Genomic DNA, 14,902 nt, shown 5'->3' on the forward strand with positions numbered 1-14,902 from the left:
TCTTTGTGAACAAATAGACCTTCAGGGGAACATTTGCTTTCATTGAGGCTGTTCATACCCAGTTCTGAGCCTGCTCTTTAAAAATTCATCTTCCCTGTGTTGGCTCATTAACACATGCAAATCACCATTCAGTGATGCAGTGAGTTAAGGGACGAGCGTGCATGTGTGAATCACCTCTTGTTTGCTTCATTCTGCAATCTTAACTACCAAGGCCATCTTTCTTAAAAGAGGACCTTTGAATTGTAACATTCATCAGTTCCTTTGGCTGTTGCTCATTCCTTCAGTGAAGTCATCTTTCTCTGAAATCAAGACTTGGTGAGTCTATGCCATGGCTTAGTGGAAGATCATGTGCTTAGCATGCAGAAGGTACCAGGTTTGATCCTGGCCACCTGCAGTTCAAAGGACCTCAAGTTGTGGCAGATGGGAAAGATGCCGTGCTTGAAGCCTTGCAGACCTTGGGATTCAGAGCAGATAATTCAAGGCTAGATTGTCTGAGTCAATATGAGACAGTTTTGTCCTAATGGGGAAATACCCCTTTTTCTCAGTGCTGGAACTTGCACTTTGCATGTAGAAAGTCCCAATTCAGTCTCTGACATCTTCAGTTACAAAGATGATGAAAACCTTTGGTTGAGATTCTGGACAACTGTTGTCAGTTGGTGCACTAGTGGTCTAATTCTGTGTAAGTCTGTTGCTTCATGCACCTTGACTCCTACGTGTGCATGGAACACTTTTTAGTTCCTATTTCTTTGATGTTCCAGCTATCTCTGACTGTTTCCAAACAGGCAAATAACAACAATAACTGCATTTATATACCGCTCTTCTAGACAGATTAGGGTCCCGCCCAGAGCAGTGAACAAGAGAGTGTTATAATTATCCCCACAATACAGCTGGGGAGCTGGGGCTGAGAGGAGCGGCTTACCCAAGGCCACCTGCTGAGCTCCTGGCAATAGTGGGATTTGAACCAGTAGAGTACTGATTCACAGCCAAACCACTTAACTACTGTGCTACAGCAGCAAAGGACTCTTTCAACCACTCTTCTCTAAGTGTAAACAACAGCAGCTCTGCCAGAGTCCTCCCACTGATGCATCTCAGCTGTTTACTCCTATCTGCATGTACTGCTTGTTTGAGTGGACAGCAGAGGTGCGAAAAGAGACTTCTGATAGAGCCTGGCTTGTGCTATCCGCTGGGGAGGGTGGTAGGAAAGAGCCGTTTGTCCCATCTCCGTTTGAAAGGGGCCAAGTTGCACAGTAGTATGTGGGAAGGTTGAAATTAGGAGCTCTACTGATGGGAAGGACTAGTAAGGAAGAGTTTGCATTCCTATTTATTCAACCCCCCAAATACCCATTTTGACTTATCTTCTCTGTTGTGCAAATTGAACCTGTGATTCTCTCTTTTCACACCGTCTTGTGTCTCTAGGGACCAATTTTTCACCATAAAAAAAAAATCAGTTCTTCAGGGTTGCTTGTATGTTAAAATATCAGCATTATCCACTATACTCACAAAAGAGGGATTGAATCCACAGACCCAATGAGATACTTTGCACTATCCAGGGAAGATTCCTAACTTAGCGGAAGGGAATTGTTGGTTTTAGCCCCTTGTATGTATAAATATCATGTGCTGGATTCTTCCAGCTTTTTCATTTGAGCTCACCCCTCTCCACTGCTGCTCCCTGCCCCCACATGTGGCTTTTGTCCCCATCCCCAGTATACTCATAGTGATCAGCTGATGGGATCCAACTCCTTATAAACTAGGTATTAAAAATGTTTGTGACATGCATACACAGTACTAGGGCTTTTTTTCTGGGAAAAGAGATGGTGGAACTCAGTGGGTTGCCCTCGGAGAAAATGGTCACATGGCTGGTGGCCCCGCCCCTTGATCTCCAGACAGAGGGGAGTTTAGATTGCCCTCCGTGCCACTGAGTGGCGCGGAGGACAATCTAAACCCCCCTCTGTCTGGAGATCAGGGGCGGGGCCACCAGCCATGTGACTATTTTCAAGAAGTTCCGGAACTCCGTCCCACCGCGTTCCCACTGAAAAAAAGCCCTGCACAGTACAAAAAGATCTACAAAACGAAGCATGAAAAGCAGAGAACCCATCAAAGTTAAGAAAAAGATGGTCAAATACAAAGCAGGGAATATTAGCTTGCTCCCAGGAGCTAGAAAGGAAGGTTTGGGGTGGGGGCATAATCTGGCCCTAAGGTTTCCAGCTGCCTATCACATATCGAATGGATATTTATCTTCGGAAGTGTATTATCAAAAGCAGCCCATTTAGTTCTCTAGGCACAGGAATACTGTAGACCGATGTTGAATTATTGGCAAATGTAGGGTTTGTAACTGACTGCAAGGGAAGTGCTGTTCTCTGGGCTATAAACATTGCACTTGGTAAATAGATTTGGACATTCATTGGCTTATTATACATCTTCAATAAATCCATGAAATACAGCGACAGCACACCAGAACGGGCAGCATTACTAACTGCATAACACTTGGCTTTTCTGCTGCAGAATGGAGCTATTTGTTTAGGACAAGGCACTTGATAGACTTGGTATCTGTGACAAGAGGGCTTGGTGAGGAGCAGAAGTCATTTTGGGGGTGGAGGATATGCTGTGGCAACTGCTTCTTTTTCAAATGTCCCCGTGAGTTTCCTTCTCGTTTCTGCACATTTGTTCGTTGGTAGCTAAACATTGCTGTGAGAAATACAAGATTTGTACAGATCAAAATGTTTTAGGTATATTTCTGAAAGTGAGAAAAGAAAAAAAGAATGCAACTATGGAAACCCTGCCTTTCTAACGTGAATAGAGTTTGTCAGTTTGTAACCCAGAAATACTGGACTGATCTCTAAAAGAGGATATAGCTGTCCAGGGTTTGCAGCATGGCCCCCGGACTTGCCAGGAGGAGAGGACAGGAGACAGCCACCCAGCCACCCCAGCAGACCCCCAGGGCCTGGACCTACCTACACAGGAGGGAGGGAGGGAGAGAAGCCCTACCTACTCAAGAGGAAGGGCTAGAAGCTCCCAAGCCCCAGAGGGCTAGAAGGGGCAGGTGGAGGTCAGCTAGCCCCACCCTCCAGTGGAGGATAGGGGGCCAAGCAGGGAGAGTGGGGTCAACCCTGAGGGAGTCAGAGCAGAGGGAGAGGGCAAAGGCAGTGGGGACAGGGCCCCAGCAGCTATCCAAGCGGAGGCCTTACCAGCCAGGGAGAAGAAGCAGCCACAGCAGCTCAAAGCCACGCCCCAGCCTACAGCTCAGCTAGAAGGCAATAACCTGGCTCAGGGGATGCCAGGAGCAAAGCAACTCCAGGTGCTTTGGCATTCTGTTGGAGAAGCTGGGCAGCCAGCCAAAGGGCCACAGCTGGGCCTGCCTTCAGCAATCAGCTCAGCCAAAGAGGCTTGACAGCCAGCCAACAAGACACAGCTGTAGCGGGCCAATGCAGCCAAATCAGCTACCCCAGCTGCAACTGCTTGAGGCAGTCCAGGACAATACTGGAAGGCAAAGGAGGGGTGTGGCCTGGAAGGTGGAGCCTGGGATGAGGGGTAGGATATAAGGAAAGTCCACCCACAGGGGGTGGTGGGTTGAGCAGGCGCAGGCGCAGGCGCAGGCGCAGGCGCAGGCGCAGGCGCAGGCGCAGGCGCAGGCGCAGGCGCAGGCGCAGGCGCAGGCGCAGGCGCAGGCGCAGGCGCAGGCGCAGGCGCAGGCCAGTGAGTGAACTGAGAGGGAGTCTGGGTAATGTATACCACCCCTCCTTTCACAGAGCAGGGTCCTGCAGCATCCCTGATGCCCCTTTGATGTCAGGGCCAGGCGTGCCGGCGCCCCACCCAGTGGCAGCCACAGCAAGCCCTGACAATAGCCACAGCTTTTACTGCTCTGATCCTTTCTCCTACTCCACTTGCTTTAGCAAACAGATTCCCATTTCGTCCCAGTCCAAAAGGAGAAGGACGGTGGACAAAGGTGATTGGGAGAGGAATGAGGGTGGGAGAAGTCATGGCCATGGCCATGCCATCTCCCGTGGCATTTGTAAAGGTATATGAAGTATCTCTTGGTTGTGTCCCTTCAGCTCTGTCCACATTTCTGTCTAGGAAACCTTGGAGGTTTTTGCTCACATTTCTGGATTGTCCTCTGGCATCTTGAAGGGTCAAGAAAAAAGATGGCTGCATAACAGTTGCTATGTCCACACTACAACTATAAACCATTCTCGGGCATCTTTCATTATTGTGGCTGCAATAGAAAGGGGTTTCTAATAACAGTCTGGGGGGAGTTAAAGGGTATTGGAAGAGAATTATTGGAGAAACAAGGATTTTCATATACATATTAAATCATAGGATTGCCAGCTCCTGGTTGGGAAATTCCTGGAGATTTAGAGGATGGAGCTTGGAGAAGGGAGAAGCCTCAACTGGGTATAATGCCATAGAGGCCACCCTCCAAAGCAGCTGTTTTCTCCAAGGGAGCTGATCTCTGTTGCCTGGAGATCAGTTGTGAATGATTCCAGGAACTATCTAGCCATCACCTGGAGGTTGGCAACCTGAATTAAATACATGACAAGGTAGTGGTTAGGAAGTCAGTTTAGGACTTGGGGATACCTGTGTTCAAATCCTTGCCACGATGCTCATTGGATGACCCTGGGCCAGTCACACTCCCTCTTAGCTCAACCTACTTCACAGGTTTGTTGCAAGGGTACAATGAGGGAAGGGAGAATCATATTCTGCCTTGTCTCCCTGGAAGGAAGGCAGAGTAAAAACGTAGGATATCGAACAGTGGTAGAGAATGCTGCCGAGCCATCCTTTATACATTCCCATGCTTTTGGATTAGTCCTAACCTTGCAGATTGAACTTCCCAAGTTAGTTTCCTTTACTGGTCTGAGGCCACGTGGTGGTGGCAGGTTGCATGTCAGGGAAACTGATGCACAACACCGAACGTTTCTGCACAAGGGTGGAATTGGCTTGCCTGTGGCCAGGAAGAGGTAGCTAGGGGTTGGTGTGACAGGAAGGTACTGAGTTAGGAGCAGTTTCCGTTTGCTGCTGGAGCAGAGGCCAGTGAGTAAGCTAGCAATCTTCAACCGCCTGCAGGCTTTCTGAAATTGCATTGCGTAGTCTGTACTACTGGGCTGTTATAGACTGTAATTTTAAAACGGGGGAGCAAAAGGAATATTTTTGAGTGCCAGCTACCTCTTGGAGTCATCCCTGATGTATTCCTTGCAGAAAAGACTCTTTTATTCTGTCTCTCCTTATTGTTTTTCCTCCCACCATGAATATAAATCATTGCAAAGCTGAAGGCATTTTGGCACCTTCGCTTGGCTCTTTCCCAGGCCCCTGGAAATCTCTGAGTGCTACATTTTAATCAGTCTTTTCCATCCCCCTGTTCCTTTCTCTTCTCACTGCCAACGGAAATTTGCCTCCAAGTTTCTTCTTGGATTTTGCATTTCTGAATTTCATGTTCTTCTTTCCAAAGCACAGCCCAGGCATTGGGAATTCTCCATTATTCTGTTCTCTTATAGCCAGGTTTTGTGCGGAGTGGAAGCAATTTGCTGCTGTGTGTTGGAAGTCATTTTCTCCATTGGAAGTCATTTTCTCCATTGGAAGTCATTTTCTCCATCCACCTATACTTACATGCTTGTGAAAATTCTGACATGAAAAAAAGCAGTCTTGGTGCAATTGTATGTACAGTTGCATCAATATTCTTCTTGTGTGGTAATCTCAAGGTGAATGAAATTCTGGAACAATAAAGGTGAAATCCACTTTTTGGTACTCAGTGTGGATATTGCTGGTATGATTGCCAACCATCAGTATTTAACTGGTCTGATCAAGGAGCGAGTTTGTGGTCTGTGAAACCAAGCAAGTGGAGATTCTGCTAGACTCCATCCACTCTCCTACAGATGCTGCCTATGGCTCCACCCTGACCTGTCTGCATTATGGATTCCATCCTGACCTACCATGTTGTTCCTTTGGTTACATCCTCTTCTGTTGAAATCCGTTGACTGTAATTACGTATTTGGTGGTGGAGAGTGCCGTCAAATCATAGCTGACTTAAGGCAACCCCTAGTGGGGTTTTCAAGGCAACAGACTAACAGAGGTGGTTTGCCATTGCTTGCCTCTGCAACCTTGGTCTTTGTTGGAGGTCTCCCATCCAATTATTAACCAAGGCTGACCCTGCTTAGCTTCTGATATCTGGTGACAAGATCAGTCTTGCCTGAGCTATCCAGGCAACATATTTATATTTTGTAAAAACACTGGGGATAAGCAACTAACACATTTGAGTAAAAGATTTGGTGTCACGCTCTCCCTGAAGTATCAGCTGACTGTGTCCAGAGTGGGTCTGTTTGTGTAGGGAAGGATTCAACCTCACCTCCCGCACACACACTTGAAGTGGTGCAGTCCAGATTTTGAGCACCTCATTTAATTTTATAACTTATGCTTATCTAGTGCTGAGGTAAAGACACTCTCTGAATACCGAGAGGCACATACACTTTTAATTCCACCCCTCCTCTGCTTAGCTTTGATGTTATAAAGAGATGAGTTCAGGCATATCTTCACGCCCTGGCTAGAGCAATGTTATCTTTGTGAGTTTGGAGGTTTCATTGTATGGGGATTTAAATTAACAGTTTCATTGAAGAAGGGACTTTTCCAAAGATGGGAGAAAGTGAATAGATAAAGGTGGATGGTGATGACCAGACATGACTAGAAGAGGATGGGGCTGTGGGATTAACAATCCAATCCTATGCAAGTTTACTCAGGAGTAAATTCTGTGGGGTCCAATGCAGCCATAACTTTTTCCTTTGTTTACATCACTTTTAAATTCCTGGTATGCCTCCCTATTCTTTGGGATTCAGACAGTGATCTAGTAAGCAATCTGTGTGTGGAAGGGATCTTTCATGTATATATTTTTGGATTGCTCTTCCACCACTTTGGACATGATAACTAATGCAAAGTAGAGAGAAATCACAATCCCATGATAAATATCAGATTCTACCTGCAATTCCATATTTACTAAATGTATGCAGAAGATGGAAGATGGGGACATGAGTCTACAAGTGGATTAATAATAATTCCTTGTCCCTGGAAATCATAGTTCGGTGAAGGATGGAGTGGTCAGGAATTCCTTTTGCACTCTCGCCAAGCTACAATTCCCAGGATTATTTAGGGGTATCCATGATGGTTAAATTGGTATAACATCAACATAAGTTTGCAGCCTTGATGTTCTGATTTCCTTTTGTAATTCATCCTGACAAGTTTTGTAGCAGACTGAAGTGCCATACATCAACCAACCAACCAACCATCCTAAAGCTGAGATGAATTTTGTTGTTTTGGTTCTCCATTATTGATGCAAATGTTTTCAGTGAGGTGGGTGATGCTGTTTCAGAAATGTCACTTTTTGTACAGCAGCGTTTAATTTTCGCCAACTCTGATAAATGGAAATCCCTTCTCGATGAATACCCATAACAGAACACCAGCTCCCTCTTGCTGTCATTTGAGGAATCAATTAATAAGACAAAGTAATTACCATGTGCATACAACGTAGCAACTATCCCCGTTTTGCTTGCTTTGTTTCCCAAGGATGTGGCCATATGTGACTGAATTTTATCTGCAGCATCTGGCATTGGGAATAATTCACCTCCACTGAGCCAAAGTTCAGTTTGTTCACTGTGAGACTTTTCAATTGCATTTTGTTGGAGTGAAAAGCTGGACACAGGCAGCTAGAGTTTAAGGCACGGTTCACACTTGCATGAGTGTGAAATGCTAGAATGCAGAGGAGGTTGAATGGACAGCACTGCCCCATACTTCAGGTGATGGGATCCACCTTTCCTTTGCGTTAAAGATTTCATGCAATAAGAGAACTAGTCGAGGAGGGAGAAAGATTCTTCCTCCTTGCTCTGCTTACTTGTGCTGCTTACAGGGAGTTTTGAACATAGAGGAACATTCCCAAACATGATGCTTCCCTTGCAGGCCAAAGTGGTTCCATCCATTTTAACCACCTTGTTCACATAAGCAGGAGAATCAGGACAAAGAGAGTGGAAGGAGACATGGCAGCCCCGTGGCGCAGAGTGGTAAGCTGCAGTACTGCAGTCGAAGCTCTGCTCACGACCTGAGTTCGATCCCGGCGGAAGCCAGGTTCAGGTAGCCAGCTCAAGGTTGACTCAGCCTTCCATCCTTCCAAGGTCGGTAAAATGAGTACCCAGTTTCCTGGGGGTAAAGTGTAGATGACTGGGGAAGGCAATGGCAAACCACCCTGTAAAAAGTCTGCCAAGAAAACGTCGTGATGCGACGTCCTCCTATGGGTCAATAATGACTCGGTGCTACTAAGCCCAAGTTTCATTGGAATGCTCTTGGATGGGAGCAATAATGTTTGCTTTGGATTCGTCTAATGTCCTTTTAAAGCCCTCAGAACCTGCTGCAATTACTTTATCCTGTGGCAGGAAGTTCCATAAGCTAATTATGCTTTGTGAGACTGACCTATAGGGAACATAAGATGCCATTATAAATGGGGGAAAGCAGATGTGCTGTAGTGAATAAGGGTGCAAGCTATGAGCCAGTAAGTCTGGGTTTGAATTTCACTGCATCTAGAAACTTGTTACGTGGCTTTCCTACAGCATTAAAGCAAAATTGCAGTCTTTTCTACTGCTCATTTAAAGGAGATTATTGATTCATTGCCCTATATAAGTGTTCCTTGACATGAACAAGTTCTTTCTGGTTATCCTCTGATCAGAGATGCTGCTCATTTTCAGGGCATCGTTTTATGCTGCGTCAATAGCAATGATTTATCCTCCAGTTACTCCCAAACCAAGTGCAGAGCCATGTTCTAGGTCCCCAGGTTAGCACTTAGTAAAGAGTCCAGTAGCACCTTTAAGTAGCATCGTCAGACAAAGAGATGCATCTAATGAAGAGAGCTGTGGTTCTCGAAAGCTTATGCTACAATGAATTTGGTTAGTCTTAAAGGTGTTACTGGACTCTTTAGTATTTTGCGACTACAGACTAACACAACAAACTCCTCTAGATTTAGCATTTGCAGTAACTGCCACTGGAACAAAATGTTTTCAATGCCTACTATAACGTGGCAGAAAAGTTTGTTGCAGAGCAGGATAATCAGCAGATAAGCTGGATGTTGCCTTGCTTCCAGAACCGGCTTTAGGACACTTCTGAAAGAGATGTCAAAGCTTGCCCCAGCTCTCTGAAGTTCATGCCGCTGTTGAGGCAGCTGTTCTGGGGCCTGTGGGAAGCCCAGAGGGATTTGCCTTGTGTACTAGAGTCCCTTTCCCGCAGATGTTGTTTTCAGTGGCATCCTTGTGTCTCCTCTAAAGTTTGTCTTGCTTGCTTTGCCCTGCATTTTCCCTGGTAAGAGTCACATCTGTGTTCAATTGTTTGCTAGTAATCGCCTTGCTAAAATGATCAAACTACTACCAAATATTTGTACCTTTTCCCATGTTATTTTCTGCCTACAGTAGACAATTGGCTCTGGAAATGATTGCTTGTGATGTTAACATAGATGATCTATAAACAGGTGTGGGAGAAGAGAGATTTCTTACAGAACGTATTTATCCCAATCTGGCAGCTTTTTGTTTCATTTTTTTAAAACAATCCAGGTGAAAATATCAAAAGTCTTTTCCTGTGTGCAATGGTTGTTATAATTATTCAGTTGTTTGTTTTCTTGATGGGATCTTCAGCTGCTATTGTTCATTGTTTGTTATATAAATGTATTTTTGTGTTTTAAGTTAAAATTTAAAAGACATTTAAAAAGTGAGATCTGACCAGGACCACAGACAAGAAATGCTTCCAAAATACTCACCCACATTTCTCCCCAGATTTCTGGGTTCTGAATTACATGATCTTCTTTCTGATGCACAGTAACCCTCCCTTCAATGGTTTTTTAACTTCAAAATTTGGTATGGAGCACTTCTCTGTGTGCGTGGGAGCCGCTTTTGGGTCCTTCCATTGGCATCTTTGATGGACTCCCCCCCTTCACTCCCCCACTAGGAGGCAGATTTTCCTGCCACAATCCAAGTTAATGCTTTGGCTGAGCAGCCCCAAGTACTGTGTCTCTATTTGTGGTTTTAAAGTTCTTTTGTGTCCCACCCTGATACTTTTGTGTCCCACCCTGATAAGATGTTATAATGTAGGCTTTTTTGCCTAGTCTAGAAACTTGGTAGGGAGCAGGAGCCCTCTTCCTTTGTGTTTGAAACGGCACCAGAGACTGTATAATGTTAAAAAACAAACAGCTTTATTGAACAGGCAGGAAAGGAATGAGAACTGTCAGGGAATGAAAGAAAGAGCTGAGGTAAAATTTGTTAAGAGAACAGAATACTTTTTAAATCACAGGCAAAATAGGTTTTTAAAAGCTTAGTTTCTAGGTTCTTGACCTTTAATAGTGAGAAGTGTTTTGTTTATTACTTAGGTTGCAGCAACAATGTTTTTTCACAGAGTTTCCTTTTACAACTCAAGTTTCAAGATATTAGTTCAAAACTGTTTCCCCTTTACAACAGACCCAGGATCCTCCTCAGAGCCAACCCCCCTTTAAATATTGGGCAAGAATTATTCTTCTTCATCTAAGAAGATATAATCCTTCTTCACTTGGCTTGAATCTGAATCTCCACTTACTACGCAGTCACTCTTTGCCAAATCCCCCCCCTCCCAGTTCTATTGTGATTGTGTAAACAGGTTTCACCTTGTGCTGGCTTTTATACTTGGAGTTCTTAATATGAATTAATCTCAAAACACAGATGTTACAGATATGGCATCTGATTTCTTTTTCCTTTCATACCAGACCTTCCCTGTAAGATGCTTACACACGCTCTCCCAAAATCTTGTCAGCAACCAGCTCCCATCCTGAAGGCTGGTTCTGACTGGCTAATCACAGGGAAGGGAGAAGCCTGCCAATCAAGTTCTTATACCAGGCCATTATGAACTCCTGTTCCTCCAGCCCTTAGGAAATCTCCTCTTTTAACAGCGCATTCCGTCACAGCATTATTTCCCCCATGCCCTGTAAGTTATCAGTTCTGACTCTGGCTAATTTGGTCTTGTTTTCTTTACATTCCCTCAGGGTTCAAGTGGAGTTTTATGTCAATGAAAATACATTCAAGGAGCGCCTCAAGCTTTTTTTCATCAAGAACCAAAGATCGAGTAAGTGTTTTGCACTGACCACTTCCTCAGTATTGTGTGTTTCAGAGATGTAGAACAAAAATATGAAGCTGGGCCTGAGCACGTGAGCAGAGAGTGTTTTGTGCCTCTCATGGAATGAGTCGTCTGCTTATGGAAGGTTCCATTTGGCTCCTGGAGGGTGCTTTGCCATGAGTGAATGGAAGGGCCTTTTTGAATCTGACCCTACATAAAAAATGTGTTCTTCTTGTTATTGTCATTGTTGCGGAGACTGATAAGGATATATTTGCTATTACTTGGAAAGCAGACTCAAAATGCCAGCTTTTTGGTGGGTAGGTGGAAGATGCTAAATATCCAATTATTTCTTTAATGTGCCAAAGGTGATTTTAGATTTTATTCCTCATCTGTCCACAGCAGGAGTAAAATTGACAGAGCTGACCTGCTTGATTTACGGGGGCCTTTTTCTTTTTTTTACAGCTGGTAGATGTGGTAGATTGTTTAACGTGGAGGGTGATTTATCAGGTTTCACACACTTATGCTTATGAACGTGAATGATAAATTGTTGCTGCTAACTATCCAACCTTACTCACTTGAAGACTTTCTTTTTGGTTTCTCCATTGAGGAACAATACTGCCATCTACCGGTTTCTTATATTCCAGCCTTTTGTGATCTTTGTGTGTTTGTCTAGTTTTCTGTGCGCTTTGCTGTTTTCGTATGGGCTAGAACTCTTGCTTCACTTCTTCAGAAATAATTTTTGTTTTACTTTTTGGAATCTTGAAAAGGGGAAGGCCCCAAACTATTTTTGCACATCCCTATCCAGTTATACTAGTTAGGAGTCAGCAAAGATTCACTTCAGGGAGGGAATAGATAAATAATTTGGAAATTTCCTCCCCCAAATCCTCCCTTTCCAGGATTCTGGAAACTCTTAAGAGCTTGAAAAAGTTGATTTCCCCTTTTTCTGTTTAACAAATTATTTTTCCCTATACCATTTCTTTGACTAAAAATGTCTCCCCTGACCCCAAAGATGCTTTAAGCACCTATTGGAGAGGGGGGGAAACCTGGCACAATACCAGTCTTTTTTCCCTATCAGGGCTTAAAGGAACAAGTGGGGATGTTTCTGATTGGGAAAATAGTGTGTGAGTACACGTGTGGTATGTGTGTGTTTGTGTGTTAGCTCCCTTTCCCTATACTGGAGCTGTGATCCATATTACCCCCTCCTAGCTCCTTTTTAGGGCCAAATTTCTGGACTTCCACTCACAGAACCTCAAGCATTACAGTAGTTATGGCCTCTTAGAAGGAAAGATTATTGCTAGATCTCTCCCCTCCAGAGAGAGCAGGCCTGTAAAGATTGACCTGAAACTCCCAGAGAGAGACTGAAATAATATTAAAACTCTGAAGTGCCTCTTTGTTTTACCAATTGGCCTTTTGTTTACAAGTGTGTGGGATGCAGCCGGAGGGCCTTGAATGAGCTTTGCTGAACCTTGTCAGTGCGGGGGCAATTATTGCTCACAACCCAGATAAAGGATCCTTGGGCAGATTTGCTATAATAAGCAGAACAAATTATTGTGTGTGTTTGTTCTCCTGACAAAGCAACAATAGGTGTTTTAAATGTTGTTGAAAGCAGATGTTCCCAGAAGGCAACATATTTACTTTTTTGTTGTTGTTTTAAGATTGGACTTTTTCTCTCTCCCTCTCCATGTTTGGGGAGGTTTGGATCTGCATCCATGTTTATTCTGAAGACACTGTTTTAAAAAAAAAAATTGTGGTGCAGTAGATTTTATTCAGGATGAAACACAGAAACCTTAAGCACTTGGTGAGGCATAGAGAGTTTGGGGGGTTATGTAATTGAATGATTTGAGTCACCGGTTTGAAAGTTGCAGTTAGCCACAAACAGTGGCTAGGCCCAGTTGACTAGAGAATTTGCGATGGAGGCAAGATCTAAATTGGGGACTTCTTTATTTTGTAGCTCATTGGCTGTGCTGTACTTCTCAGTGCTTGCAATTCCCTCATGGACCAAAGCAAACATTATAGATGTTTATGCAAACTGTCCCAAAGAGAATGATCAAGGCCACTTTATGCAATTCAAAAGCCCTAGAAAGCTGCCTGGGCCACCTACAATGTACAGAGATAATGATGCTTCTGTTAGTGAAACTTTTTGAAGGTCTGCCTCCTCTCATGTTGGACAGCCTACCAGTTACATTAATCTTTCCAAGCTGTACTCTCTGTGCCTTTGCCTGAGAGATGATATGAGTGGCAGTCAGAGACAGGGCTTTTCCAGTGCTGGCACCTTGCTCCATTGGCTACCCTTCAGTTACCATGCTCAGTTCAAGGTATTGGTTATTACATATAAAGTTCTTCACGGCTTTGGTCCGGCATACCTACAGGACCGCCTCCTTCCCTATGTTCCTCCACGGCAGCTTCGCTCATCTGAACAGAGTATCCTGCAGGTACCAGGCTGCACATGGATGAAGACAGCAGAAGCCCGTACATGGGCTTTCTCTGTGGTGGCCCCAATCCTGTGGAATGACCTGCCTAAGGAAGTCAGAAGAGCCCCCACTTTCCTGGCTTTTCGTAAATGATGCAAAACCGAACTATTCAAAAGGCTTTTTACTCAAATGGGAGGGCTGTATTGTATGGATGGGGTCTCAGATGCTTCGCTAATAAGTTAGGGACCATAGACTTCATCACTATATTGCCTTACATATTATCTATTGCTTTATATGTCCTCCTATGTACCACCAGTGTTCCATGTTGTCTAATGTTAGTCCTAGAACTGATTATGTTCTGCTTCAGTATTTTCTTTACTCTGTATTGGATTCTTGCTAATACTATGTCTTTTAAACTTGTATCTATTTACCCTGTGGCATTGTTTATGGAAATGTCCTTGATGCTGTATTGAAATGTACTTGATACTGATTGTACTAATCTCATACTGCACAATCCACCTTGAGTCTCAGTGAGAAAGGCGGACTATAAATAAATAAATAAATAAAATTTAGAATAGTCCCCCTATTGAGACTCACCTGACATATATTTTTCTGTCCTTGAGATATCAGGTCAAAACATTTCTTTTTATTCAGACTTTTATCTTAGGGGTTCTGTCTTTCTTTAAAGACATTTTTTAATTGTCTGCTTCAACCTGTAGTCTGTTTTTTTTTAAATAGCTTTTTATTAGTTTTCTCATATAGGAATAGGGGAGGACAATGGAAAAGGGAGGGAGGGAATATCAAATATATATCATAGAGTCTGCTCAAGTTATAGTTCTACTTATCTATGTCCTTTCCACATAACATTTTATCAAACATTTAACTGTGATTATTAGTAATACATTACAGTAGTGTCTTCATATAGTTACTACATTCAAGTCAGTATACTTATTTTTTATCCATTCATAGAATGGTGTCCATGGGGCTGCAAAACCTTCTTCTATTTGTCCTTTCATTAATGAAGTTAGTTTGTCCATTTCTGCATTTTCCATTATCTTCACTATCAATTCTTCTTCTCGAGGTATTATTGCTCTTTTCCAGAAGGATGCCAATATCCTGTAGTCTGTTTTATGGGTCTCATTTGAGGGGGCTGAATGTTACTTTCATGTCCTTGGCTTCTTTTTTATGGCTTGCTTTCATATTGATGGCCATTATGTTGTTGCGTTTATGATTTTATTGTGTTTTCATTTTGTCAGCCACCTTTGTCACTGGAGATTAGTATATAACAGCCATGAAAACTAATTAAATAGCAAATTCAAAGACAAAATAGTAAAGCTAATTATTTATTCTGTAAACCTTGTTAGAACAATAGTATAGTCCATATGTCTTATTGGGACAAC

The 14,902-nt window shown here is 43.5% G+C and overlaps 1 protein-coding gene across 2 annotated transcripts in view; it reads left to right on the forward strand.

Moving 5' to 3' along the window:
- Positions 1-14,902, forward strand: part of KCNT1 (potassium sodium-activated channel subfamily T member 1) — a 184,646-nt gene that overhangs the window by 96,727 nt on the left and 73,017 nt on the right. For both annotated transcript variants that reach the window (XM_054998023.1, XM_054998022.1), the window contains one exon: positions 11,021-11,100. In XM_054998023.1, coding sequence (XP_054853998.1) covers positions 11,021-11,100 — 80 coding nt within the window. The remainder of the gene's footprint in view (positions 1-11,020; positions 11,101-14,902) is intronic.

This window comes from Eublepharis macularius, chromosome 14 (assembly GCF_028583425.1).
Source record: "Eublepharis macularius isolate TG4126 chromosome 14, MPM_Emac_v1.0, whole genome shotgun sequence".
Classification (NCBI taxonomy): domain Eukaryota; kingdom Metazoa; phylum Chordata; class Lepidosauria; order Squamata; family Eublepharidae; genus Eublepharis; species Eublepharis macularius.